The 22052-nt window shown below is 42.9% G+C and overlaps 2 protein-coding genes across 18 annotated transcripts in view; one reads left to right on the top strand and one right to left on the bottom strand.

The window, feature by feature from the left end:
- Positions 1 to 6917, top strand: part of LOC129718145 (cubilin) — a 339048-nt gene extending 332131 nt beyond the window's left edge. For 15 of the 17 annotated variants that reach the window (XM_055669569.1, XM_055669492.1, XM_055669413.1 and 12 more), the window contains one exon: positions 2200 to 6917. In XM_055669569.1, the coding sequence (XP_055525544.1) occupies positions 2200 to 2426 (227 nt within the window). In that variant the 3' untranslated portion in view covers positions 2427 to 6917. The remainder of the gene's footprint in view (positions 1 to 2199) is intronic. The other 2 variants (XM_055669653.1, XM_055669737.1) reach the window with 2 other exon arrangements.
- On the bottom strand, positions 3757 to 22052 carry LOC129718971 (DEAD-box helicase Dbp80). Its single transcript, XM_055670292.1, has 6 exons — positions 21769 to 22052; positions 21435 to 21673; positions 20520 to 21378; positions 7736 to 7898; positions 7558 to 7671; positions 3757 to 7501 (listed from the first exon to the last, which is right to left on the bottom strand). Exons 1-6 carry the CDS (start codon positions 21838 to 21840, stop codon positions 7362 to 7364), a joined length of 1587 nt encoding a protein of 528 aa, XP_055526267.1. The 5' UTR covers positions 21841 to 22052; the 3' UTR covers positions 3757 to 7361.

Here is a 22052-nt window from a genome sequence, read left to right as displayed (position 1 = left end):
CTTTCAGCACTGCTTGACTGTCAGAGAAAATACAAATATTTGCATGTTTGTATTTTCTAGTCAGACACACATTCGCACATTCAAGGATTGCAAAAATCTCTGCTTGAAACACTGTTGGCCAGTCTCCCATTGCCACTGAAACATTATTTCCAGGGCCGAAGATTCCAGCACCAGTTAACCCAGGTATGTTAAATATGGTCATATGGAAGTCGTCCGATAAACATTCAATAAGAACAGCGCAAGTGTCATCCCTGGGTGCTCCCCACGCCGTACCGTGAAAGTTGAAATCTCCCAGGATAAGGCGTGGAGTTCCGTTATTTGTGTTAGCTTAGCTGCAACCGGTTAATAGAGCTGTAGACTGATGCGACAGTGAGGCTCTCACCAGCAATTGTTATATGGCAAGCAACAATTTCTATTCCATAAATTACTGGGAGCGGAATTCGGAAGAATGGGTAGCGTTTTTTGATACCTAGGAGCACTCCGCCACAAGAGTTTCCTCGGTCTGAACGGATGCTATTGAAGTTTTGAACGGCAAATATCACATTTGGTGTCGTGAAGCGGTATTTTAAATTTATCTAATTTGGATATCAAGCTTCTACAGTTCCATTGAATGACCCTTGTTGTCTGATTTAGACATCGAGGGATACGAACGCGAGGAGGAGCCATTTGATGCTTAGTTGCTTACCCAACATGCAAATTGCTGGAAGCCGAACCGAAATCATACTTTCAAGAGCATCGGATAGACCAAAAGTGGCAAATATCCAATCAACGATCGTTTTGAATGAAATTCATCCATCAGCAGATGGAGCAGATGGTATTTCAGACTCCGATGACAGTTTAGGGGTGGAAGCAGATTGTTTCTCCGAAAGTTTAGGAAACTCCTGATCGTAATTAACTCTGAAACAAGGTCGGGGCGCTTTAGCATTTTGTTTAGGTGGCGAAACCTTATGGGGTATCATATGACGTTTTCTTTTGCTCCTTTCTAGGTAGTTTAGGAGAAGATGCACTTGGCCGTTTTTGTACAGCTCCGAGTGACGGCAGAGGTTGATAATCCCCTTCGTAATCAGTTGAATCGTCGTTCTCCAAACTGTAGTAACGATTTTCTTCCTTCGTACACGACATTACTTTTGGGATAAAAGTCGTACCGTTAGTCTAAGTTTTTACAGCTCAAAGAAATCTGGGATCTTTCTGCGAAAATGACTCGAAACGAATCGTTCCGGGGGTAGTTGCCCATATTGTCTTGAGAATACATTCTTCGGCATTTTAAAACTTTATTTTTTGGGAGGACGACCCGCTTCTTCCATCATTTCTTTCTCCATAAGAGCCGGTCCTCGATCGTGACATTCTGACCTACGACCGCATTCGCTTGTTCGAGTTAGCAAAAGGTTGCTTTCAGCTTATCAGCTTCAAACAAACTTGTATATTTCACGCGCAGAGTTTATAAAATCTGCACGACCTTGAGGGGTTTGTTCTTGGGCCGAAAACAAACTACCCAGCGGAGCCCCCCTCTACCGAATGGACTTGGTGTTGCTTCCGCTTCCGACTTTGTTTTCGAGTTCTTGTCCATATTTAGTTGAAAGGGTTTCCCACCCAGCCCCTATCCTTGTTCATTTGGAGTAGGCGCTTATATGGTCCCATGGTAAGCTACCCGAAGCCTGGAGGCCAAGGCTAGGGAAGTTCACCGTGATGCCTTTCAGGCAACTATGTATCACCAACGACTGGCGTAAGCCAGGAAACAATATCTGATCCTACTCCTGCTTCGAACGCGGAACGTACTGAAGTGTCTGTAACCTCACCAGGCCTTAGGCATAGTACTGCCGCTGGTCTGAGACTGCTCATCTGTTATCAGTTGTCGCCGGCATATCCTCGGCGGACATGCAGCTCTGCCAACAAATAAAGACATGAATCAGAAACATTGTCGAACAGGAATGCACTATTGAATAAGTAAACTTATCATTTACGTCTTAAAATATTAAAAAACTCTCAACAGCGCATTTTCTCCACTGCTCATATAACGTGGTAAGGACATACTTACTAAATCTTGTTTCTGTTTTTTAACTGCATCAACTTTTTGAAAATTTCCACTTACCAGCGGTATCGAACACTTGTTTCTCAATCAAGAAAGAACCAATATCGACAAAGTTTGCGGGAACGATGAATAATAGCGTCTATCTCACGAACCTTTTTTTTACCTCACAGGTTTGGGCTCCAGCAGACGGCACCTGCAGGGCGGCGGTAGCCTGTCGGGTAGCCTCCACGGTATCAACAATAGCGAACCGATGGTCATTCCACCGGCTCCGCTGCCTCCCGTCAGTGTACCGCCGCATGTCTGCATCAACGATACCTTGCTCGATCCGGACGACCTGAACGATGACCTGTTTGTGAATAGCTGCGATCGCTTCGACGACGACGGCGAGTGTGTATAGCGATCGGAGAGACCATCGGCGACGTTGCTTTACCGACACTGCAGTCTCTGTCGCTTCTGTCAGCACTTCTACCAAGGACAACACTGTTGTTCGTTCTATTACTACTACCCGTACGACTATTGTTCCACCGTGCTGAAGCTGCTCTGCTTTGGTCGCGATTGTCATCATCATCATCATCAGCAACAACAATATCATCATCGCAATCGCCCAGACACTGATACGGACGGTGGTCGTAAGGCCAACAATACGAACGACAGTCAACGGCAAGATGCGCACGAGTACAACTTCTTTCATCATCCCCACAACTATCAGTATCCAAGCGTGGCAAGCACCGATGACCATGAGAAAGTTATTTATTACTAGCAACCCTGCGAGGCAGAGCATCAACGACGAAGAATTACTATCCGCATTCGTTAACATCTACTGTGAATTTTGTTCGTATCCGAAAAAAGGAAAGGCATTAACAATAATTAAACAAGAATAACACTAACATTAGATAAATTAAATATTTTGAATTAATGGAAACAAGGTAAGATTTTTGTATTCAACAGCAACAACAACAACACTTGTAAGCTGAAGTAAAAGAAAACAGGTGGAGGAAAATATTACAAGTATAGTCAAAAAAGGTCAAAACACAAAGAAAGATTTCATAACCAATCGCAATACATTATATTTTAGTTTAGGTTTTCCGAAAAAAAACAAAAGAAACTGTAAATGTAACATAGTTATTATGAAAATTGACGAGAATTGCGAGTCGGGACGGTGAAATTGTTTTATTTGTAAAGTTCCTTTTATAAGAAACCCCCTTTTTAAGAAAAAAAAAAAGAATTAAAACCTAGTGGCTAAAGGCAAAAATGATACACCCAAAAAAATAAGAAGTACATATAAATAACCCAACTAACACACAAACACACACACGTGAACCTAGGAAATATTTGAATTAAAACAACACGCTCATCAACAAGCTCATCGAGTACACTCACGACACACACACTCACACGCTTATGAATAGTGAATTTTGGCAGAGGGAAAAACTTGTTAGAAAAACATCCAACGAGGCGCGGCAAAACATTTGTAACATAACAATTGATGGGGCGAGAATACAGTTGTTTTTTATATATTTGTACGAAGCATAGACATTAGAGCATTGATACAGAAATTATAACAATGTGTAGACTAATCTAAACGACTAAAAAAATAGAACGCATCAGAGCCACCATCATCGGACAGGTTGAAAAAGGTTGAAGAGTTGATTTAACTTCCCCATTCAGAACAAAAAGAGTTACCAGCGGGTCGGTATAGCTGTTGATCTTTTTTCTTTAGAACTTTATTTTCAAAAAAAAAATTTTCACAACTTGTTGACTACGATTAGGTTGAGAGAAAAAAACACGCTTACAAGATCTTCCCCGTTTGAGTATGTTAACGAGAATGAGAACCCTTTTTTGTTGTGTTAGAAACCAAAATCAAAAACGAGGTGGGAGAATAACATGAAACAGTTAAACTAAAGGAAAAATGCAACTGCAAAGCAAGAATTTAAAGGTGAAACTGCAAATAACAACTAAATACTAACCGAATAAGTAAACATAACAATTAACCATGTATTGGATGTGTAACGAACATAAACAAGTATAATTTAACAGAAGCAGGAAAGTAAGGTTAACCAAGATATATTGACAAACACACGAGCGTCCAAGTAACAAAAACACACTCACACATACATTTACTTACACACACGTAAGGTAAAGGATAAACATATACACTCACGCTAACGCGCACGCGAACGCGTAAGACAGCAAACTAAGCAGAGCTGGAATGCGAGTGGAACGCTGGGCGCGTCTTTTAACCGTTAGCTAAAGAAAAAAAACAGCAGTAACCACACTAAAAACGTTATTTATCAACCTCGGGAAATCCACTAGCGCACGACGAAACGGTCATGAAACAAAACGTCAAAGGGAATTACGACTCCCCTCGAATCTTCCAATAGGTCTTTAAAATTTGAACTATAGGCGGAAACAAATCCAATAAAATGCACTTCCAGTAAGAATTCCACCACTCGTCTCGTTCTTCTGTGAGTAAATATTCTAACGCAGAAACGACAAAATTTAGTACATTTAAGTGAAGCTAAAAGAAAATGGCGAATGGGGTTATAAGGATGGAGCACTAGTTTGAACGTAGCAAGCTTTTCTGTTCGGTACTATTACCTTTTACAGTTGTGAAAAAAAGGAAGGAAAAGCGAGTTGAAGCGAAAACATTCATTGGTTTCATAGTATATTATATAGTAACGTAATAAAACATGTTATTTTCTTTCTATTTGCAAACACAACGCGAAGCGAAGCAGTGACGGGCAGATGAGGGTACGGTTAATGTTTTGAAACATAAACCGATAGCACCAAATCTGCGGGGAATCATTTAGCTGAGTTTGTTTGACCTTCCCTTTTCTTCGTTGCACGAGGTTTACGAATTATATTTGGGATATGTTTTAAAAGTTCGTTTTTTTCCTGTGGCTGGGTTTACTTTTTTGCGGTCACCTGAAAAGTTGAAAAAAGCTGCTATTAGTTTGTTATTACACTGAAGCTTATGTAAATATAATAAACGTACCCATAACAAGGAGCTGGTCTCTGTACTAAAAATATGAAAGAAGCTCGGCTTAATTGTTCTCCGCTGCATCACTAGTGCTCGTCTATCAACAGAACAAGCAGCAATCTCACCAATAACTAGCAAACCGATACAATCCCGCTGTAATACGTATATTAATGTCCGATCGCGAAACACATCACAGATCACAGACAAAATATCTCGCACACAAACTCTCTCTCACACACACACACACACCCAAACATCCATGCGAAACAGAGCGAAGAACAGAATGTTACATGGTACACACAATCACTCACATTAGGAACAACAGTTGAAACGTCTTCAAGGAAAATAGCACCTAAGTTGAAGGTCAAAATGTAATAAAAATGTAGGATTAGATGTTTGTTATATCGAACGTGAAGAAGGGGCAAAATCAGAGGTTTGTAACAAAAAAAACAGGAAGCAAACAGGATGATCACAGAAATCCTGTCTGTAAACTTGTGGCGGAAATGAAAACCAATACCGTACGTAGTAGCAAACAAACCGGATTTCTGTATTTTAAATGTCAGTTTTATTAGAGAATACATAGTTGCGTACCCAAGGAAACAAACAAACACATACAGACACACAAACACAGCCGAGCTAGTTTTTGAATGCGCGCATTGGAATCGTAGTTGAGTCCGAGCAATAAACGTCAGCAAGAGTGGCCACTGTATACGACACGTTGATAATCACTGCCTAACAAAATAACAAAAAAAAAATGACTTACAGAAAATTTTACATAACTAAAAAGAACAAATCATTGAAATGAACAGAGTTGTAATTTAATCTGAGACAAACACAGATAACGACGGAAAAAAGACACACAAAAGTAAACCGATACATTCATGCAACGCATGCGTATGCAGGTGACACGGACGTTAATTCCGGAACCTCTAAAGTGTCTCCATATTTTTTGCGGTGCCCATTTCGGCGGGTTTCTAAATAAATTAATAAACAAAAAATAGAAAATTATAAACAATTTTTTATATGTATAACCCAAACACAAATTGCTCCTGAACCCGAAAATGGAACTGCAAAAAAACTAACTCAAACGATTCCAAAATCAGCTCGTAGCTCACAGACAGGCAAGCTCAAGTGGAGTACATAATTTAAAAGTGCTTCCCGAGAACCGAAACCCGACCCTCGCCTCGGACGTCTCTTCCGGTCCCCGTCCCAAGAGTAACCGTATCAGCTTTCGCTGAAAAAAAAAGCGCTTGTGTTTGCTAAACCCAAAATTTCAATTCCATACCTCCTAAAACTAAAGAGTCAAACCCACGCGTAGAGGTTGGCTTTCTTCCCCCGGGGCGAGGATTATCGGATGAAGTAGTATGTTTTTAGCTGGTACCGCGACAGCACATACGATGGATTAAAACCAAAAAAAATAGCAATCCAGACTAACAAAGGGAATTGTTCCAACCGTCCTTTAATTAGGGGGATTTAAGAGACAAGTTGGAGTCTTCGGACAGTTTTATTTCTACACTCGACTGTGAAACACACACACACAAACACACCACTCGGATTGTTCACGACCGGTTGAAAGAATCACATACACACACACCGGCGTAAGGACGCTTGGAACAATTGTGGCATTTAAACGAAATAAAAATAAAAGTAATTCCTAATGTTGTTTGTTATAATAAAAAAATAAACTGTTACATAAATTATAAAATAACAGCAAAAATTATAAAAAGAAAAAAAAGCAACTGGAAAATGAATTAAAAAAAATGGAAAATGTTAAGAGTATAGAACTCATTTTGATATTAATTAATAAAACAAGGAAAGGAAAACTGTAATTTTAAGAATCAATAACGTGAGTTAACGAAAAATATAAGATAATGATTTAAAGAAAGAAAAGTGTTTTTTCGACAAATACACGAAGCGTTTTGATTGCCCGTATCACTTTTCCCAACTACAAAACAAAAATAAGCTTACCTTTCTCGCCCTTCGGGAAGCTTCGGATTCCAACCAAGCTACGAATTCTTTGTATCGCAAGCGCAATGTTTATATTATTCCGTCCGATTTAATTTTCTTATTTCGTTCGTCCGAGTGACTGTGTCTGGTATGCTTATAGTAATCGCTTGAATAGTTCGTTTTTTTTTTTCATCTTGCCACTTCGGTTAAGAAATTTAACCGAACATATGCTTAACATTCTCTTTCTTTCATTTTCTTGCCGTGTCATAAACAAGTATGTAACAAAATGCGGTTCTACCGGTTCAAAACAACTAGAACAAGAACGCCTCAGGAGGACTGGAATCCATTCTCTGGTAAGAATCTAGTTAAAAAAAAAGGGGAAAGGTAATTTTCCGAATCTCCAGCTTACGACCCGATCTTTTCGATTTCGTCCGAATTTTCTGCGTCCAGCAGTTGAATCTTCTTCTGGAAGTGCGTTTCGATCGATCGGCAAATCTGCATACTGCGATCGCTGTCCACCAGGTTGATTGCAATTCCGTTCTTTCCTGTACAAAATCAAAAAATCAGAACATGAGAAGCATACACTCGATACCATACTTACCGAATCTTCCGGTACGCCCAATTCGATGCAAGTACGTTTCACAATCCGCCCGTCCTTGCTGGTCCATCGGCAGATCAAAGTTAACGACAATGGTAACCTGCTCGACGTCGATTCCTGTTGGAAGTTAACGTAACATTCTTAGGACCAAAAAGATTCGCAGTTGATGTATGAATTTTACCTCGGGACAAAACGTTAGTCGTGATCAAAACCTTCTCCAAGCCAGCCCGGAATCGATCCAGTACGGCCAGTCGCTGCTCCACTGTCAGATCGCCGGATAGTACCGCCACCGAATGACGGTCTTCGGACATCTTGCCGGCCAGCCAGCCAGCCGTTTTGCGAGTCTGTAATGAAGGATTAAAATGTTAGAGCTTGTGCAACTGTCTAAATTTCAGCTTGGAAATAAAATGCGCATAAAAATGTTAAAAAATATTCTTCCTGAACCACATTTCAATCTATAACTTTTCTAATTTTGCTCTCTTTCCCAAGCGTTATTTCCTAAATTTATTTAGTAGAATTGCCCTGAAGCAGTGGAATAAAGAAACTTGATATAACTCTCTATCCATTAAGTATCTTTCTTTCCCTTTTTGCCTTCTTCTCATGACCTTTCTGTTATCTATATCTTTCTTCCGCTTTTTTGTCCTTCAACTTTCCTTTTACCTTTGTTATAACAATTCCCTCCAATTAATTTGAATTGTTAGACTTTTTCTTTCCTTTCCATTGTGTGTGTGTCTCTTGAACTTCTGTTAGTTGACTTCATGTTGTTCGCGAATTATTCGCTTGAGGTTCACACCCTCCCTCTTCTCTTTCCTTTACTGTTTTCTCACCTATCTCTTTCCATTTTTAAAGTTATTTATAGAAATTCTACCTGCGGAGGCAGTCATTCATTCCTGTTCTTTATTTAACCGTTATGTGCTCGACGAAGAAAACACCCTTACATTCCCGACGGGATACTCAGGTACCACCAAATTGAAATTCTTTTACCTCTGACAATTTTCATCCGATTTCAATACTTTTAGCACTAAAACTGAATCTTATCTTCTTTGAAATCAGTGTCAGCGGTGCCCCCAGTGTTTCATCATTCCCGGAGATCTGTTTTTTCGTGGACATGTTCCGGAACTGAGGAATTTTATAAATATTGGACAATATTATTGGTACAATTACAATTGATACTTCATATGAGCACTTTTGGAATCGGGAGAACTGAAAACGACCGGCGACTTCCGGCTTCTGAAAGAGAACCAAAATTGGCTGAATACCACCCAATAAGAGGTTTTTCCAGATTCGGGATGGTGCCCGGAATGCGGAAATCAACTCCAGACGCCGTTTTGAAATTCAAGATGGTGACAACCGGTTTTTTGAAAAACAGCTCTAATTGACCAAATACTGCTTTATATGCGTATTTTCGAAATCGGGTTGTTAATATTATTATTAATTATTTAATCAATTATTATTATTATTATTATTATAGTCCTAATGAATATATATTAAGTATATGGCTGGGAAAAGCCGCCTCGGAAGGCCGTAAAGGGACCATTTATTTTCGAATTACATCGGTGTCCCACAGGGAAGCAATATGGGCCCTCTACTATTTACATTGTTTTTCAATTATGTGACCTTGCTGTTAGGTGCAGGTATAAAACTGATATATGCTGACGACCTGAAACTATACCGTTTGCAAAAGTTCTTGGACATATTTGTAGGCTGGTGCCGTGAAAACTGGTTACTTCTGAGTGTTTCCAAATACCGCGTTCTAACTTTCCATAGCAAGTTGAATCCAATAGTCTCTGACTCATTTCAACGATCAGAAACTTGAGAGAGTGGACCATATTAACGACCTTGGAGTTTTAGGGGATTCGAAATTCTCTTTTAATTTGCATCGCTCGAACATCATTGCTAAAGCCACACGTCAGCTTGGCATCATCTCTCAAATTGCTCGTGATTTTAACGACCCTTACTGTTTAAAAGCATTGTATTGCTCGTTGGTACGGCCTATATTCAAATACGCAGGCATGGCATGCTATGGTGCCTTAATCAACTGGTATGGACCATTCATATCGAACGTGTGCAGAAGAGGTTCATCCGTTTTACATTGAGAAACCTACCTTGGCGGGACCCGATTAACCTGCCTCCTTATCGCTGTCGTCTGCTTGGACTGGACATTCCTGATCGACGCAGGCAAAATTGAGCAAGGGCTTTTTGTAGCTAAAACTATTAATGGTTTAATCGACTCGCCGAAACTTTTGTCACTGGTAAACTTCCGTACAGCCTAAGGTCTACTAGTTAGCTACAACCTAGTTTTCATCGCCTCTAGGCTCCTGCATTCGTACGTTCCTTAAGGTGAAAGACCTTCACGTCTTTGGTGTGCCGTCGAATAAGTTTAGGCAACAAGTTGTTAAGCGTAGATTATTTTAAAACGATTTTAATCATCTTACTTACTTTTACTTTTATGGCGACAGATCGTTAAAATCCTAGAATGCGTCTCCACAAAACTCGTGTTTGTATACACCGTACAGCTCGTGATTCATGCGCCTGCACCACACCTTATTCTCTAGTTTGCCTCCGAGTATTGATCGCAGGATTCTACGCTCGAAGACCCTGAGCGCTCGTCGATCTGCCTCCTTCCAGACGATTCATGTCCGTAGACCGCCACCGGGAGGATCAGTCCTATAGCACGTAAATTTCGTACGGATCTGTAGGCTACGGGACCTAAGCTGGCTTTGCAATCCCTAATAAGCCATATTCGCCGCCGCAATCCGCCTCTTCACCTCGCGGCTCACCTCGTTGTCACCTGTCACGAGAGTACCAAGATAAACAAATTCGTCGACCACTTCGAAAGTATCCCCATCCATCTCCACCGCAGCAACAACACCCGTAGAACTACCACGCTCTCTGCCAGCCACCATGTACTTCGTTTTGGCAATGTATTTGGTGAGTCCAATTCTCGCAACTTCCTTTTTGAGAGCCGTAAAAGCCTCCTCAACTGCACTACGGTTAACACCAATTATATCAATGTCGTCCGCAGAACCCAGAAGCATGTGGGACTTAGTGATGATGGTGCCTCTGCACACCTGCCCTTCGTATTGCACCTTCCAAAGCTATGTTGAACAGCAAGTTCGAGAGCCCGTCACCTTGCTTCAGACCATCCAACGTCACAAACGCGTCCGAAAATTCTTCCGCTGTCCTGACGCATGATGTGAAACCGTCAAGCGTCGCACGTACCAGTTTAATTAGTTTTGTTGGGAAACCATGTTCTAGCAGTATTCGCCAAAGCTCGTTGCGTTTCACTGTGTCGTACGCCACCTTAAAGTCTATGAACAGATGATGCGTCTGCAAGTTGTGTTCTCTAAACTTGTCGAGAATCTGTCTCAGGGTAAACATCTGGTCCGTTGTAGATCGCCCCACTCGAAAACCGCATTGGTATTCTCCAACAAAGGCTTCCTGCCCCAGTCTCTGGAACAGGATACGGGAGAGAATTATGTAAGCGGAATTGAGGAGGGTTATGCCTCTATAATTACTACAGTCGAGCCTATGTCCCTTCTTGTAGATAGGGCATATGAGTCCTTCCAACCAGTCCGTAGGTAGTTGTTCCTTAGACCATACCCTTAGGATAATCTGGTGAATTGCACTACACAGCCGCTCGCTCCCAACTTTGAGTTCGGCCGGAAAGCCGTCCTTCCCAGCGGCTTTGTGGTTCTTTAGCTCTTTGCAAGCATTCTTCACCTCGTCCAATGTTGGTAGGTCCACAGCTTGTCCGTCCTCCCCAATTTCTATCCTGTTCCCCTCGACGACTCTCTTACCTTCCTCACCGTTCAACACCACTTCAAAATGTTACTTCCAACGCCTTGCCACCTGCGATTTATCGGTAATCAGGTTCCCCTCCCTGTCATTGCACATGGCAAGTACTGGCACGGTCCTGATTCTGTTGATCGTTCCATAGAAGCTCCTCGTGTCGTGCCTGGTGAAGCAATTCTCCGCCTCCGCGAGGACGCGATCGCAGTGCTCACGTTTCTTACGACGATGAAGCCTCTTTTCGGCAGCTCTTGCCTCCCGGTATTTCTCCCGCATGTGACGCGTTACACGATTAGCGTGTTGGCGTAGGCTCTGTTCTTCTCCTCCGCCACTCGGCATCGAACCACCCACTACGCGTGGTTCCCGTTGTCATGCCTTTCACTTCTCGTGCTGTTTCGCTGATCGCATCATGGATGTGCTTCCACTGCTCGTTCAGGTCCACTCCAGTTGGTTCACCGATCCGTCTATCAACTTTCCGAGTATACTCTGCAGCAACTCCTTCCGCTGATAACCTCTGGATGTCTAGATGTATCTTCCTCGCCGATCTCGATTTAAATACATTGGACAACCGGGCGCGAATCTTGCCTACCACGAGATAGTGATCCGAGTCGATATTTGCCCCTCGCAAGAACCGCACATCTATGATGTCTGAAAAGTGCCGGCCGTCGATCAGCATGTGGTCGATCTGGGAGCAGGCCTCTCCATTGGGGTGTTTCCAGGTGTGCTTCCGTGTGTTCAGACGTGCAAAATGGATACTACAGATGGCCATTCCCCTGGCCGCGGCGAAGTTCACTAACCTCAAGTCGTTGTCGTTGGTGGTAGAGTGAAGGCTTTCCCTACCTATAACGGGACGAATGAACTCCTCTCGTCCGACTTGTGCTTTGATCATCATACAAAAACAAATACAAACTTTGATTCTCTTCCATATACCGGAAGCCACCATTTTGAAATCCAAAATGGTGTCCTGGGTCGTTTCTCGGTCCCTAAATATCATTCAGGTTCTGAAAATACCCATATTGGATGGTATCTGAGGTTGTGTCATTTAATTGTTTCTATGGTCACTAGAATCCCCGTTTTGGGCACATTTCTTTTTTTTTGTTCATCTATAATTTATTTGACACGGCACAAATACAATTTAATGTTTAACGGCGCCAATTATATCTGGTAGCTTACTTTCTAAAGTATCTTAATAACTAAAAGCAAATTTTTTATCCTCGCTGCCGACTACGAGCTGAAACTAAATGTAACTTAAAGCTATAATATTTTGCATTAAAAGCACTGGTTTACTGTATGATGGTTTTCATTGCCATAGGTAAGCACATGTTCCGCTGCTGGGCCAAGATATTACGGACTGGCATATTGGGTTGTCTCCCTCGGGCCTTGAGAGTATCGTGCGGGTCTGATTGCTGTTTCCGGATCCGGGGTCTTAACGTGTTCTTGTCGTTAGGCTGGATGCAGGCGGAAGGGGGTAGGACTAAACTGGGGCGTGGATGGATTTCAGGTAAACGTATATAAGGGACATGTAGGATAGGTCACGGCTCGCCAAGACATAACGAACAGGAACAGCCGGCTGCCTACTTTCGGCCTGCAGGGAAGCTATTAATTTAGACCTGGCGTCACGGTGTACAGGGCATCACCACAGGCACAGATACCACTTTCCCCGAGCCCAACATGACGGAGATGCGCGTCAAATCTATAGTGATTGGACATAAGCCGGGACATCACGCAAATGAAATCCCGACCTACATCCAACCCCTTGAACCACGGGTTCGTCGACACCTTGGGGATTGTGGAATGTAACCACCTTCCCAGTTCCCCTCTGGGCCAAGCATTTTGCCAACTGATGATCGTTATCTGACGTACAAATGAGAAAAATTCATTAAAGGCAATTGGTCTTTCATAAATTCCACCGTTTGTTGCGCCCACCTTAGCCAAAGAGTCCGCTTCCTCATTACCCGGTATCGAGCAGTGAGAAGGGACCCACGCTAAGGTAATCTGATACGATTTTTTCGGATAAAGCACTCAGATGTTCCCGTATTTTCCCCAGGAAATACGGAGAGTGCTTAACATCTTTCATCGATCGGAGAGCCTCAATGGAACTGAGACTGTCCGTAAAGATGAAATAATGGTCCGTGGGCATTTTTTCGATAATCCCTAGGGTGTACTGAATTGCAGCCAATTCTGCGACGTAAACAGAAGCAGGATTATCAAGCTTATGGGAGACGGTTAAATTGTTATTGAAAATACCGAAGCCAGTGGACCCATCAAGAAGTGATCCGTCAGTGTAGAACATATTGTCGCAGTTGATGTTTCGATATTTATTGGAAAAAAATTTGGGGATCTGCTGCACGCGTAAATGATCCGGAATTCCACGAGTTTCTTCTATCATGGATGTATCGAAAAACACAGTAGAATCAGAAGTATTTGATGAGTCGACACGATTTGGAATATTCGAAGAAGGGTTAATATTATGGGACATGTGATTGAAATACAATGTCATAAAACGGGTTTGAGAATTAAGTTCGATTAACCTTTCAAAATTTTCAATCACAGGACGGTTCAAGACCTCACATTTGATAAGAATGCGAGAAGACAGGCTCCAAAAGCGGGTTTTCAATGGTAGTACTCCAGCTAAGACCTCCAAACTCATCGTATGGGTCGATTGCATGCAACCCAAGGCGATACGCAAACAACGATATTGTATTCGCTCCAGTTTGATCAAATGTGTGTTTGCTGCGGAGCGGAAGCAGAAACACCCGTACTCAATGACAGACAATATCGTTGTTTGGTAAAGCCTTACAAGGTCTCCTGGGTGGGCTCCCCACCATTGTCCGGTTATTGTACGAAGAAAATTCACTCTTTGTTGACATTTTTTCATCAGATACCTAACGTGACAACCCCAGGTGCTTTTAGAGTCAAACCAGACACCAAGATATTTGTGTACCAAAACCTGAGAAATCGTTTTACCCATTAATTGTGTTTGAAGCTGAGCAGGTTCATGCTTCCTAGAAAAAACTACTATCTCAGTCTTCTCCGGAGAGAATTCGATACCTAGCTGTAGAGCCCAAGCAGACAAATTGTCCAAGGAATCTTGCAATGGTCCTTGCAAATCGGCAGCTTTGGCTCCTGTAACAGAGATTACACTGTCGTCTGCAAGTTGTCTTATCGTGCATGAATTTGCCAGACATTCGTCGATGTCATTTACATAAAAGTTGTAAAAGAGGGGGCTTAAACATGAGCCCTGGGGAAGACCCATGTAGCTTATGCGAAAAGTTGCCAAATCGCCGTGCGTAAAATGCATGTGCTTTTCGGGCAGCAAATTGTGCAAAAAATTGTTCAAAATTGGAGAAAATCCTTGTCGGTGAAGTTTACCCGAAAGAATGTCAATAGAAACGGAATCAAAAGCCCCCTTAATGTCCAAGAACGCAGACGCCATTTGTTCTTTGCGAGCATACGCCAGCTGAATATCTGTTGAAAGCAACGCAAGACAATCATTCGTCCCTTTGGCACGGCGGAAGCCAAATTGAGTATCTGATAGTAGGCCATTTGATTCGACCCAGTGGTCTAAGCGACGGAGTATCATTTTTTCCATCAATTTCCGGATACAGGATAGCATTGCAATCGGCCTATAAGAGTTGTGATCAGAAGCTGGTTTCCCTGGTTTTTGGATGGCGATCACCTTCACTTGCCTCCAATCCTGCGGTACAATGTTTTGCTCCAGGAACTCATTGAACAAGTTCAACAAGCGCCTCTTGGCATTGCCGGGTAGATTCTTAAACAAGTTGAATTTGATTCTATCTAACCCAGGCGCGTTATTGTTACAGGACAGGAGGGCAACTGAAAATTCTGCCATCGTAAAAGGCGATTCTATCGCGTCGTGACCCGGAGACGTATCGCGAACAAAGTTTTGCGCAGGAACAGAGTCCGGACATACTTTCCTGGCAAAATCAAATATCCACCGACTTGAAGACTCCTCGCTTTCGTTGACCGTTACGCGATTCCGCATTCTTCGGGCTGTGTTCCAAAGAGTGCTCATCGATGTCTCGTTCACGAACCGACGCCAATATCCGCGTTTCTTTGCTTTAGCCAGGCTTTCAAGCTTGGTATTAAGCTCCGAATACCGTATATAGTCGTCGGGTATACCTCCCTTCTGGAAGGCCAAAAACGCGTCGGATCTTTGCGTGTAGACATCGGAGCACTCTTTGTCCCACCACGGAGTTGGAGGCCGCTCTTGATCGTTACGCCGGGATATTTCTTCGTTTGGGCTTGCAACGCGGCGTCGAGGATTAAGCCCGCGAGGAGGTTGTATTCTTCAAGTGGTGGGTGATGTTGAATCGACTCGACCGCTTTTGAAATCATTTCCTCGTATAACTTCCAATCGACATTCCGTGTGAGGTCATACGGAATGTCAATTGGTCGCATGCGAGTTGAACCGTTAGTAATTGAAATAAGAATAGGCAGATGGTCGCTACCGTGAGGATCGAGGATTACCTTCCATGTGCAATCCAACCGTAGCGACGTCGAACATAAGGATAGATCCAAAGCGCTTGGGCGCGCTGGAGGTTTCGGGATACGTGTCATTTCACCGTTGTTCAAAATAGTCATGTCGAAGTCATCGCAAAGGTTATAGATTAAAGAGGAGCGGTTATCATTGTAGGGGGAACCCCAAGCCACACCATGAGAGTTGAAGTCTCCCAAAATCAAACGTGGCGAGGGAAGAAGTTCTATTAAATCAAAGAGCAACCGTTGCCCAACCTGTGCTCTGGGAGGAATATATATTGAGGCAATACAAAGCTCTTTACCTTGTATTGTCATTTGACATGCGACAACTTCGATGCCTGGAATCGAGGGGAGGTTAATACGATAGAAAGAATAGCACTTTTTAATCCCCAAAAGTACTCCTCCATATGGGGTGTCTCGATCAAGGCGAATAATATTAAAATCATGGAAATTGAGATCAATATTTGAAGTAAGCCAAGTTTCACAAAGGGAAAATGCATCGCATTTGTTTCTATTTATTAAAACTTTAAATGAATCAATTTTTGGTAAAATACTTCTACAATTCCACTGTAAGACAGAGATAGAATCCTTCGTATACGCAGATGAATTAGGCATCGAAGGATACAATCGCTGCAAGGAGGGGCCATTGGGCAGTCAACTGCTTCAAAAATGATCTAACTGTTGGGAGGAATGCTGTAAGAAAAATTTTAATTGGATCGGGTACATTGAAAGTTTCAAAAATCCAGTCCACAATGTCAGAAAATTTCACTAATCCAGAGTTTGTTTCATCAACTGGGAGTGCAAAAGGAACAACTGGGGTTTTAGATGTTCCTGGCAGTGCTGGGAACTCCTTCTGGGACTTTAAATTTGTAAGCCCAGGAGGAGTTTGCTTCGGTTTTTCCGCAGCACTGTTTGGTTTGTTTGTAACTTTCATTTCACTTTGGGAAATCTTAGGACCTTTTCGGGGAAGTTTAGGAGAGGAAATATTTTTCCTCTTTCTAGACGCCCCAGGATTGGCATAAGTTGTTCCCGCTGGTGAATCGTCAGAATCGGTTCCATCAGAGGACAACAGATCAAAGGGGTTCGATGTTATGGTAGAAGTGGTCACGGTCTTCTTCAGCATCTCAGCGTAAGATCGCTTTGAACGCTCCTTAAGTGACCGCTTGATTTTATCTCTGCGCTGCATGTACACCGGGCATGTGGAGAGCTCCTGCTGATTTTCCTCGCGGTGAATACATTTTTCAGCATTTACACTGCAAGAATCGTCCGCATGAGTTTCTCCACACTTGCTACATCGTGCCTCATTGCAGCAGTAGGCGGCTGTGTGGCCTAGCTGCTTGCAATTGGTGCAATTCATAACACGGGGTACATACAATCGCACAGGCAGACGAACCCGATCGATCGAGACGTGGCTAGGGAGAGCAGATCCGGCAAACGTAACACGAAACGAGTCTGACGGAGTGTACACTTTTGTGCCGTTGACAAGAGACACAGACCGCAATTGCTTGCAATCTATGATCTTTACTTTTACGTCGTGACACAAAGCATTTTTGAAGCAGCCAAAACCGCTTGCCAAGATACACTCGACCGACAGACTCGAATCGGTTATGACACCGTCGATCTCCACGTCTCGTGCGGGTATAGAAACGCGATACTCGCGTGTGAAAAGCTCGGAGCAAGCAATAGCGTTGGCCTGTTCCAGGTCGCTGACCACGACACGGAGCTTGTTGGGTCTGACCTTGGAGATTTCGGTCACGGCCTTGTACCCCTCCGTCAGGTCTTTCGAAATCTGCAGGATGTTTAACGGTTTCGATTTCGGTCCTGCTTTTGGCCGAAAGAAAACAGTAAAGCTGCCCTGAGATCCGTCCGGGTAAAGCCTGGGGCGAGGGGGGACTGGAGAATTAACAGAGGAAGGGTTGGCAGGAGGGACAGGGTCGGAGGGGTTCGGGGATGGTGGCACGGGAGGCGAGAGATCTACATCCATCGCGCTAAATCTAGCGCACTAGCGCCGACAGAAAACGTACCTCTTTACTTCTCCTTTCAGCAGGGTTGGTTGTCCGAACGGTCGAAGCTGCAGCCGTTACAGCCAGCAGCACCAATACAACAGCTCCAAACAGCCACCAGCAGCGAGCCGGGTGTGTGATCACTCAGCACAGCGACACAACTCGCTGTCAACGGTTGGCTTCTTCTTTTTCCTCCTTTGTGTTGAGATTCTCGTCCACTGCTGTAGCACAAATCACTTAGCAGCCAAATCTACTTACGCACCAGCAAACAGCCACGATGCGAAACAGTTGCACAAAGGCGGGCGACCTTGAACCTTCACTCGACCAGGCAAACAATGCCAACACTTGCTCGCGCGTCTTTTGTTTTATATTCTATCGGAGCGATCACCAAACACATCCGATACTGATGCGTGTTCGGCACAGAATGTTTTGGGCACATATCACCATAAAAAATGGCCTGCGGAGGTAATTTTATGAACTTTGAACCAATAATTGTAAGATTCTGTTCAAATATTCATAAAACTCCAGAAATTCGGAACATATCTCCGAACAAGCGGATTTCCGGCAATGAGGAAATTCTTCCGGAGCACTGTGAGTACTGATTTACTGAATCTCTTGATGCTAAAAGCACAGACAAACAAACGTGCCTCTCCAAAAAAAAAATTCTGAAAAATCTTCGTCCTTATTCGAAACGTTACACTCATGCGCCATCATGTGAGCTTATTGCCTACTAACTTATTTTCGTGAAACGGTTTTTTTTCGATTAGCAATCAGATACTAGTAGGCCGTATGAATAAAAGCGTTTGCTTTACTCATCCCGTGCAAATCTTATGGGAGAAGCAGAGTAACTCGTTTATTCATACGGCCTAGTATGTCGTCAGCATCAGTGCTGCAAACCTTCACTATCATGAAAGGATTTCCAGTTGAAATTGAATTGAATCTTTGAATTTCAACTTTCAACGAACGAGCTGAGAATGAAAGAGACTTTCGGCTCCAATCAGTTGACAGTGATAGCAGCATTTCTGTGATTTTGTACACGCTGTGTTTCTTTAGCGATGTTTATACGGTTGGAAATGTAGATGCAATGAATTGGCTCAAATTGAATAATTTCGATATTGAATCAGACATATCTTTCAATGACCGAACTTTCATTTAAAATTGACGCTGCTGACGTAAAGGTCGTTTCAACTTGAGACAGTAAAAATGCGGTTTTTGTCACTTTCGTTTGCAGTGTCGAAAATTTGCAGCACTCAGCATACACAAATAAGCGTATCCACCTAAGAATCCCTTTGAAGGCAGTGTCCACAAGAACCACCATTAGGACTTTGCTGTGTTCGCTGTTGTCAACTAATTTTCGTTTCCAAAGCTGCAAAATATACATCGGTTCCTCTTACTATATAAAAAGTGAATTGATGCTCATTCAGCGAATTATTTCGTTTCAAGGTTTCTATCAGCCTTCTCGTTACTAATCTCTCTACTATATTGTCCAGAATTTTGCTTTGTTTGCCTGGTTTTGAATACAATAACCTCTTCTTCCAACTGAACTGGAATGTCACCAGATCTTCAAACTGTATTTATTGTTTCATTCAGTGCCCAGAATAATTCTTTTGTTGAAAAGTCATCGTTAATATCTATATTTTCCACTAGTTGTTCAACTGAGGGCAGGAATTAGCTACATTCAAAGATCGCGATGAAGAGTTGACTGCTTGGAAATAGTTTAAGGGGTTTAGGGCTACTAGATTTGGATCCTCGATGACCTTGATTTTGGCTGTACTTTTTTTCGCATAAAGCTCCATAATTTACGCCCCATTTTCCCGCTCGATGTTTATGATTGCTACAAAGACGTCCCATGACTTTTTCTTTGCGTTGCTCACAACATTTCTAAGTTCGTTTTGAGCCTTTTGAAAATATTCTGGGGCTTGCTGCTAGCAAGCGTCGTCCTGGTAGTACCGCTTCAGGATGCGAAGTTTTTTCAGGTCCAATTATTTCCTTGACTTCATCATTTCACCAAGGTACTGCACGTTTGGGCAGCTCATATAATCATTTCGCTGAAATTTTCTGCCGATAGTGATTCGTCCCTGGGGATGAACTCGTGAATATAGTTGCCGTTCGTGCATTCTCAGCAAGGCTTATTATTATTAGGAAATGGTCGCTGGTGTGTGTGTGTCGTCTTCCACCCTACACTGAAGTTTTTGTTCAAGTTCCGTTTATAGGATCAAAACTAGTGTGAGTGCTGGTGTTCAGTACAAGACCAACGATGAAGTCTTTGATCACTGCTCTCTTTGCAACCCTTTCCGTTGATTTTTAGTTCTTGTCTTGTAAAAAATATTCTTTTTTCAATATTTTTTTGTCTTTCTGCTTCTCATTACAGTCAAAAGCATTACTAACGGCTGAAAGTTAAACAACGAATTTCAGATTTCATTTGTTGAAACAATTGTTCCCCAAAGTGGAGAAATTCGACATTTTCAACTGTTGATGTGAAAATGTTTCTGGTTATTACCCAAAACTGTTACACGACATTATTCAGAAATATTATTAAATTGTAACACTATACAGTGATTATCATAATTCATATCAACAATTCTGACAAAGCTCCTTTCTAACTACCAATCAAAACTTCCTAGAATGTGATAAACCAAACAAACACAATTCAATTTTCTCAATACTCACATGACAAAAAATGATCGCCTGCCCCACGGTGATCACCCCGTAAATGTTCGAGATGGCCTGGTACTTCTCATCCTGGTTACGACACTTGACGTAGTACTGTTTGATATTATCCAGTGACTCCTGCTCCCGGGCCAGACGAATAACGATCGGATTCGGCACGATGTATTCGGCAAACTCCATCACCTCTCGCTCGTACGTCGCCGAAAAGAACATCATCTGGCAGGACGAAGAGAGCTGCTTATGTATCCGGATGCACTGATCCTGGTGACCCTGGGTGGCAATCATGACGTCCGCCTCGTCCAGCACGAAAACGGAAATTTTCTTCAGATCAAATGCCCGAAACTTGATACCCCAGTCCATCAGTTTGCCGGGCGTTCCGATGATGATGTGATCGATCAGTTTCGCTCCTTTCGCAATCTCCTCGCCTCGGACAGCATAGCGAAGTTTGATTTCCGGACAAAACTTTGCCATTTTGGCTGCCACCTCGCCGGTCTGGATTGCCAGCTCATACGTCGGTGATAAACATATGACCTGGGGATAGTTCTTCAGTGGATTAACTCGGCTAAGCATAGCCAGCACGAAAGCTGCCGTTTTTCCTGTCCCTGATTGACTCTGGGCAATCATGTTTTGCGGAGGGTCTGCCAGCAGGGTTGGCAATGCTGTCTCCTGAATCTTAGACGGTGCGTTGAAACCCATCGCATACACACCCTGCAAAAGCTCCGGCTTTAAATGCAATGCTTCGAATGTTTTTACGGAATACAACGGAGAGGAAGGATCCTTTCGTTGAACTTCGAGGTCAAGCTTCGACTCGACTAGACCTTTTCGAATGATTTTCATCAACAAACTTGCGTCCGCTGGGCTGTGGGTGAAATTCCGTTACACTCGTTATGTTATAAATATGTTATTAAAACTCACTTAAATGCTTCTGCCTTATCGGCAGAGGAAACTGAATCTCCATCCTCACTGCAAGGTGGTTTCCCGTTATCCGATGCTAGATTCTCCAACAGGTCGGCGGCAGTGCTAAAAGTACGAGCGGAATCTTCCGCTGCCGTTGGTTGTACAGTTTTATCCGCATTCGTGGCTGTATCGGCGGAACTACCAGTGGGAGCACCTTCCTTCGGTGCGGTGTCCTTGGAAAGACTCAGTTCGTTTACCTAATTTTAGAAAATACGTCATAATTCACGAGATAATTTTGAAAATAGGTTAGAGGATGTTTGGGCAAGCTCGAAGCAACAAAAAAAAAACTTACTAAACTAGAGATCTCCTGGTCTTCTGCCTTTTTAACCCAATTGTCGAGAGCTGTCGGGGATGTGCTGGCCATGATTCGTACTTTGAATTGTGAGAAAAACTACTAACTAGTTTAGCTGTACCAGATTTTTTTCGCTTTCCGGCAATTCGTCCTTGTAGCGTTTTTATTCGGAACAGCGATCTTGCGATGAAAAAGTTTAACGATACCTTTTGTTCTTTCGCTTCGGGCTGCTTCTGCTGCTGCTTGCGGTGTGCGTTGACGTTAGCCCTGGAGCGGGGATTGGA

This window comes from Wyeomyia smithii, chromosome 1, assembly GCF_029784165.1.
Source record: "Wyeomyia smithii strain HCP4-BCI-WySm-NY-G18 chromosome 1, ASM2978416v1, whole genome shotgun sequence".
Lineage (NCBI taxonomy): Eukaryota > Metazoa > Arthropoda > Insecta > Diptera > Culicidae > Wyeomyia > Wyeomyia smithii.
The sequence above is the reverse complement of the archived record's forward strand: the minus strand, read 5'-3'. Positions and strand labels throughout refer to the sequence as shown.

Excerpts from the sequence above, each read along its gene's own strand:
- LOC129718971 (XM_055670292.1), bottom strand. The coding sequence starts at position 21,840 with ATGGCCAGCACATCCCCGACAGCTCTCGACAATTGGGTTAAAAAGGCA. Across the intron at positions 7,672-7,735 it reads GACTAACGTTTTGTCCCGAG|GAATCGACGTCGAGCAGGTT; the intron begins GTAAAATTCATA and ends AACTTCCAACAG. Across the intron at positions 7,502-7,557 it reads TGGGCGTACCGGAAGATTCG|GAAAGAACGGAATTGCAATC; the intron begins GTAAGTATGGTA and ends GATTTTGTACAG.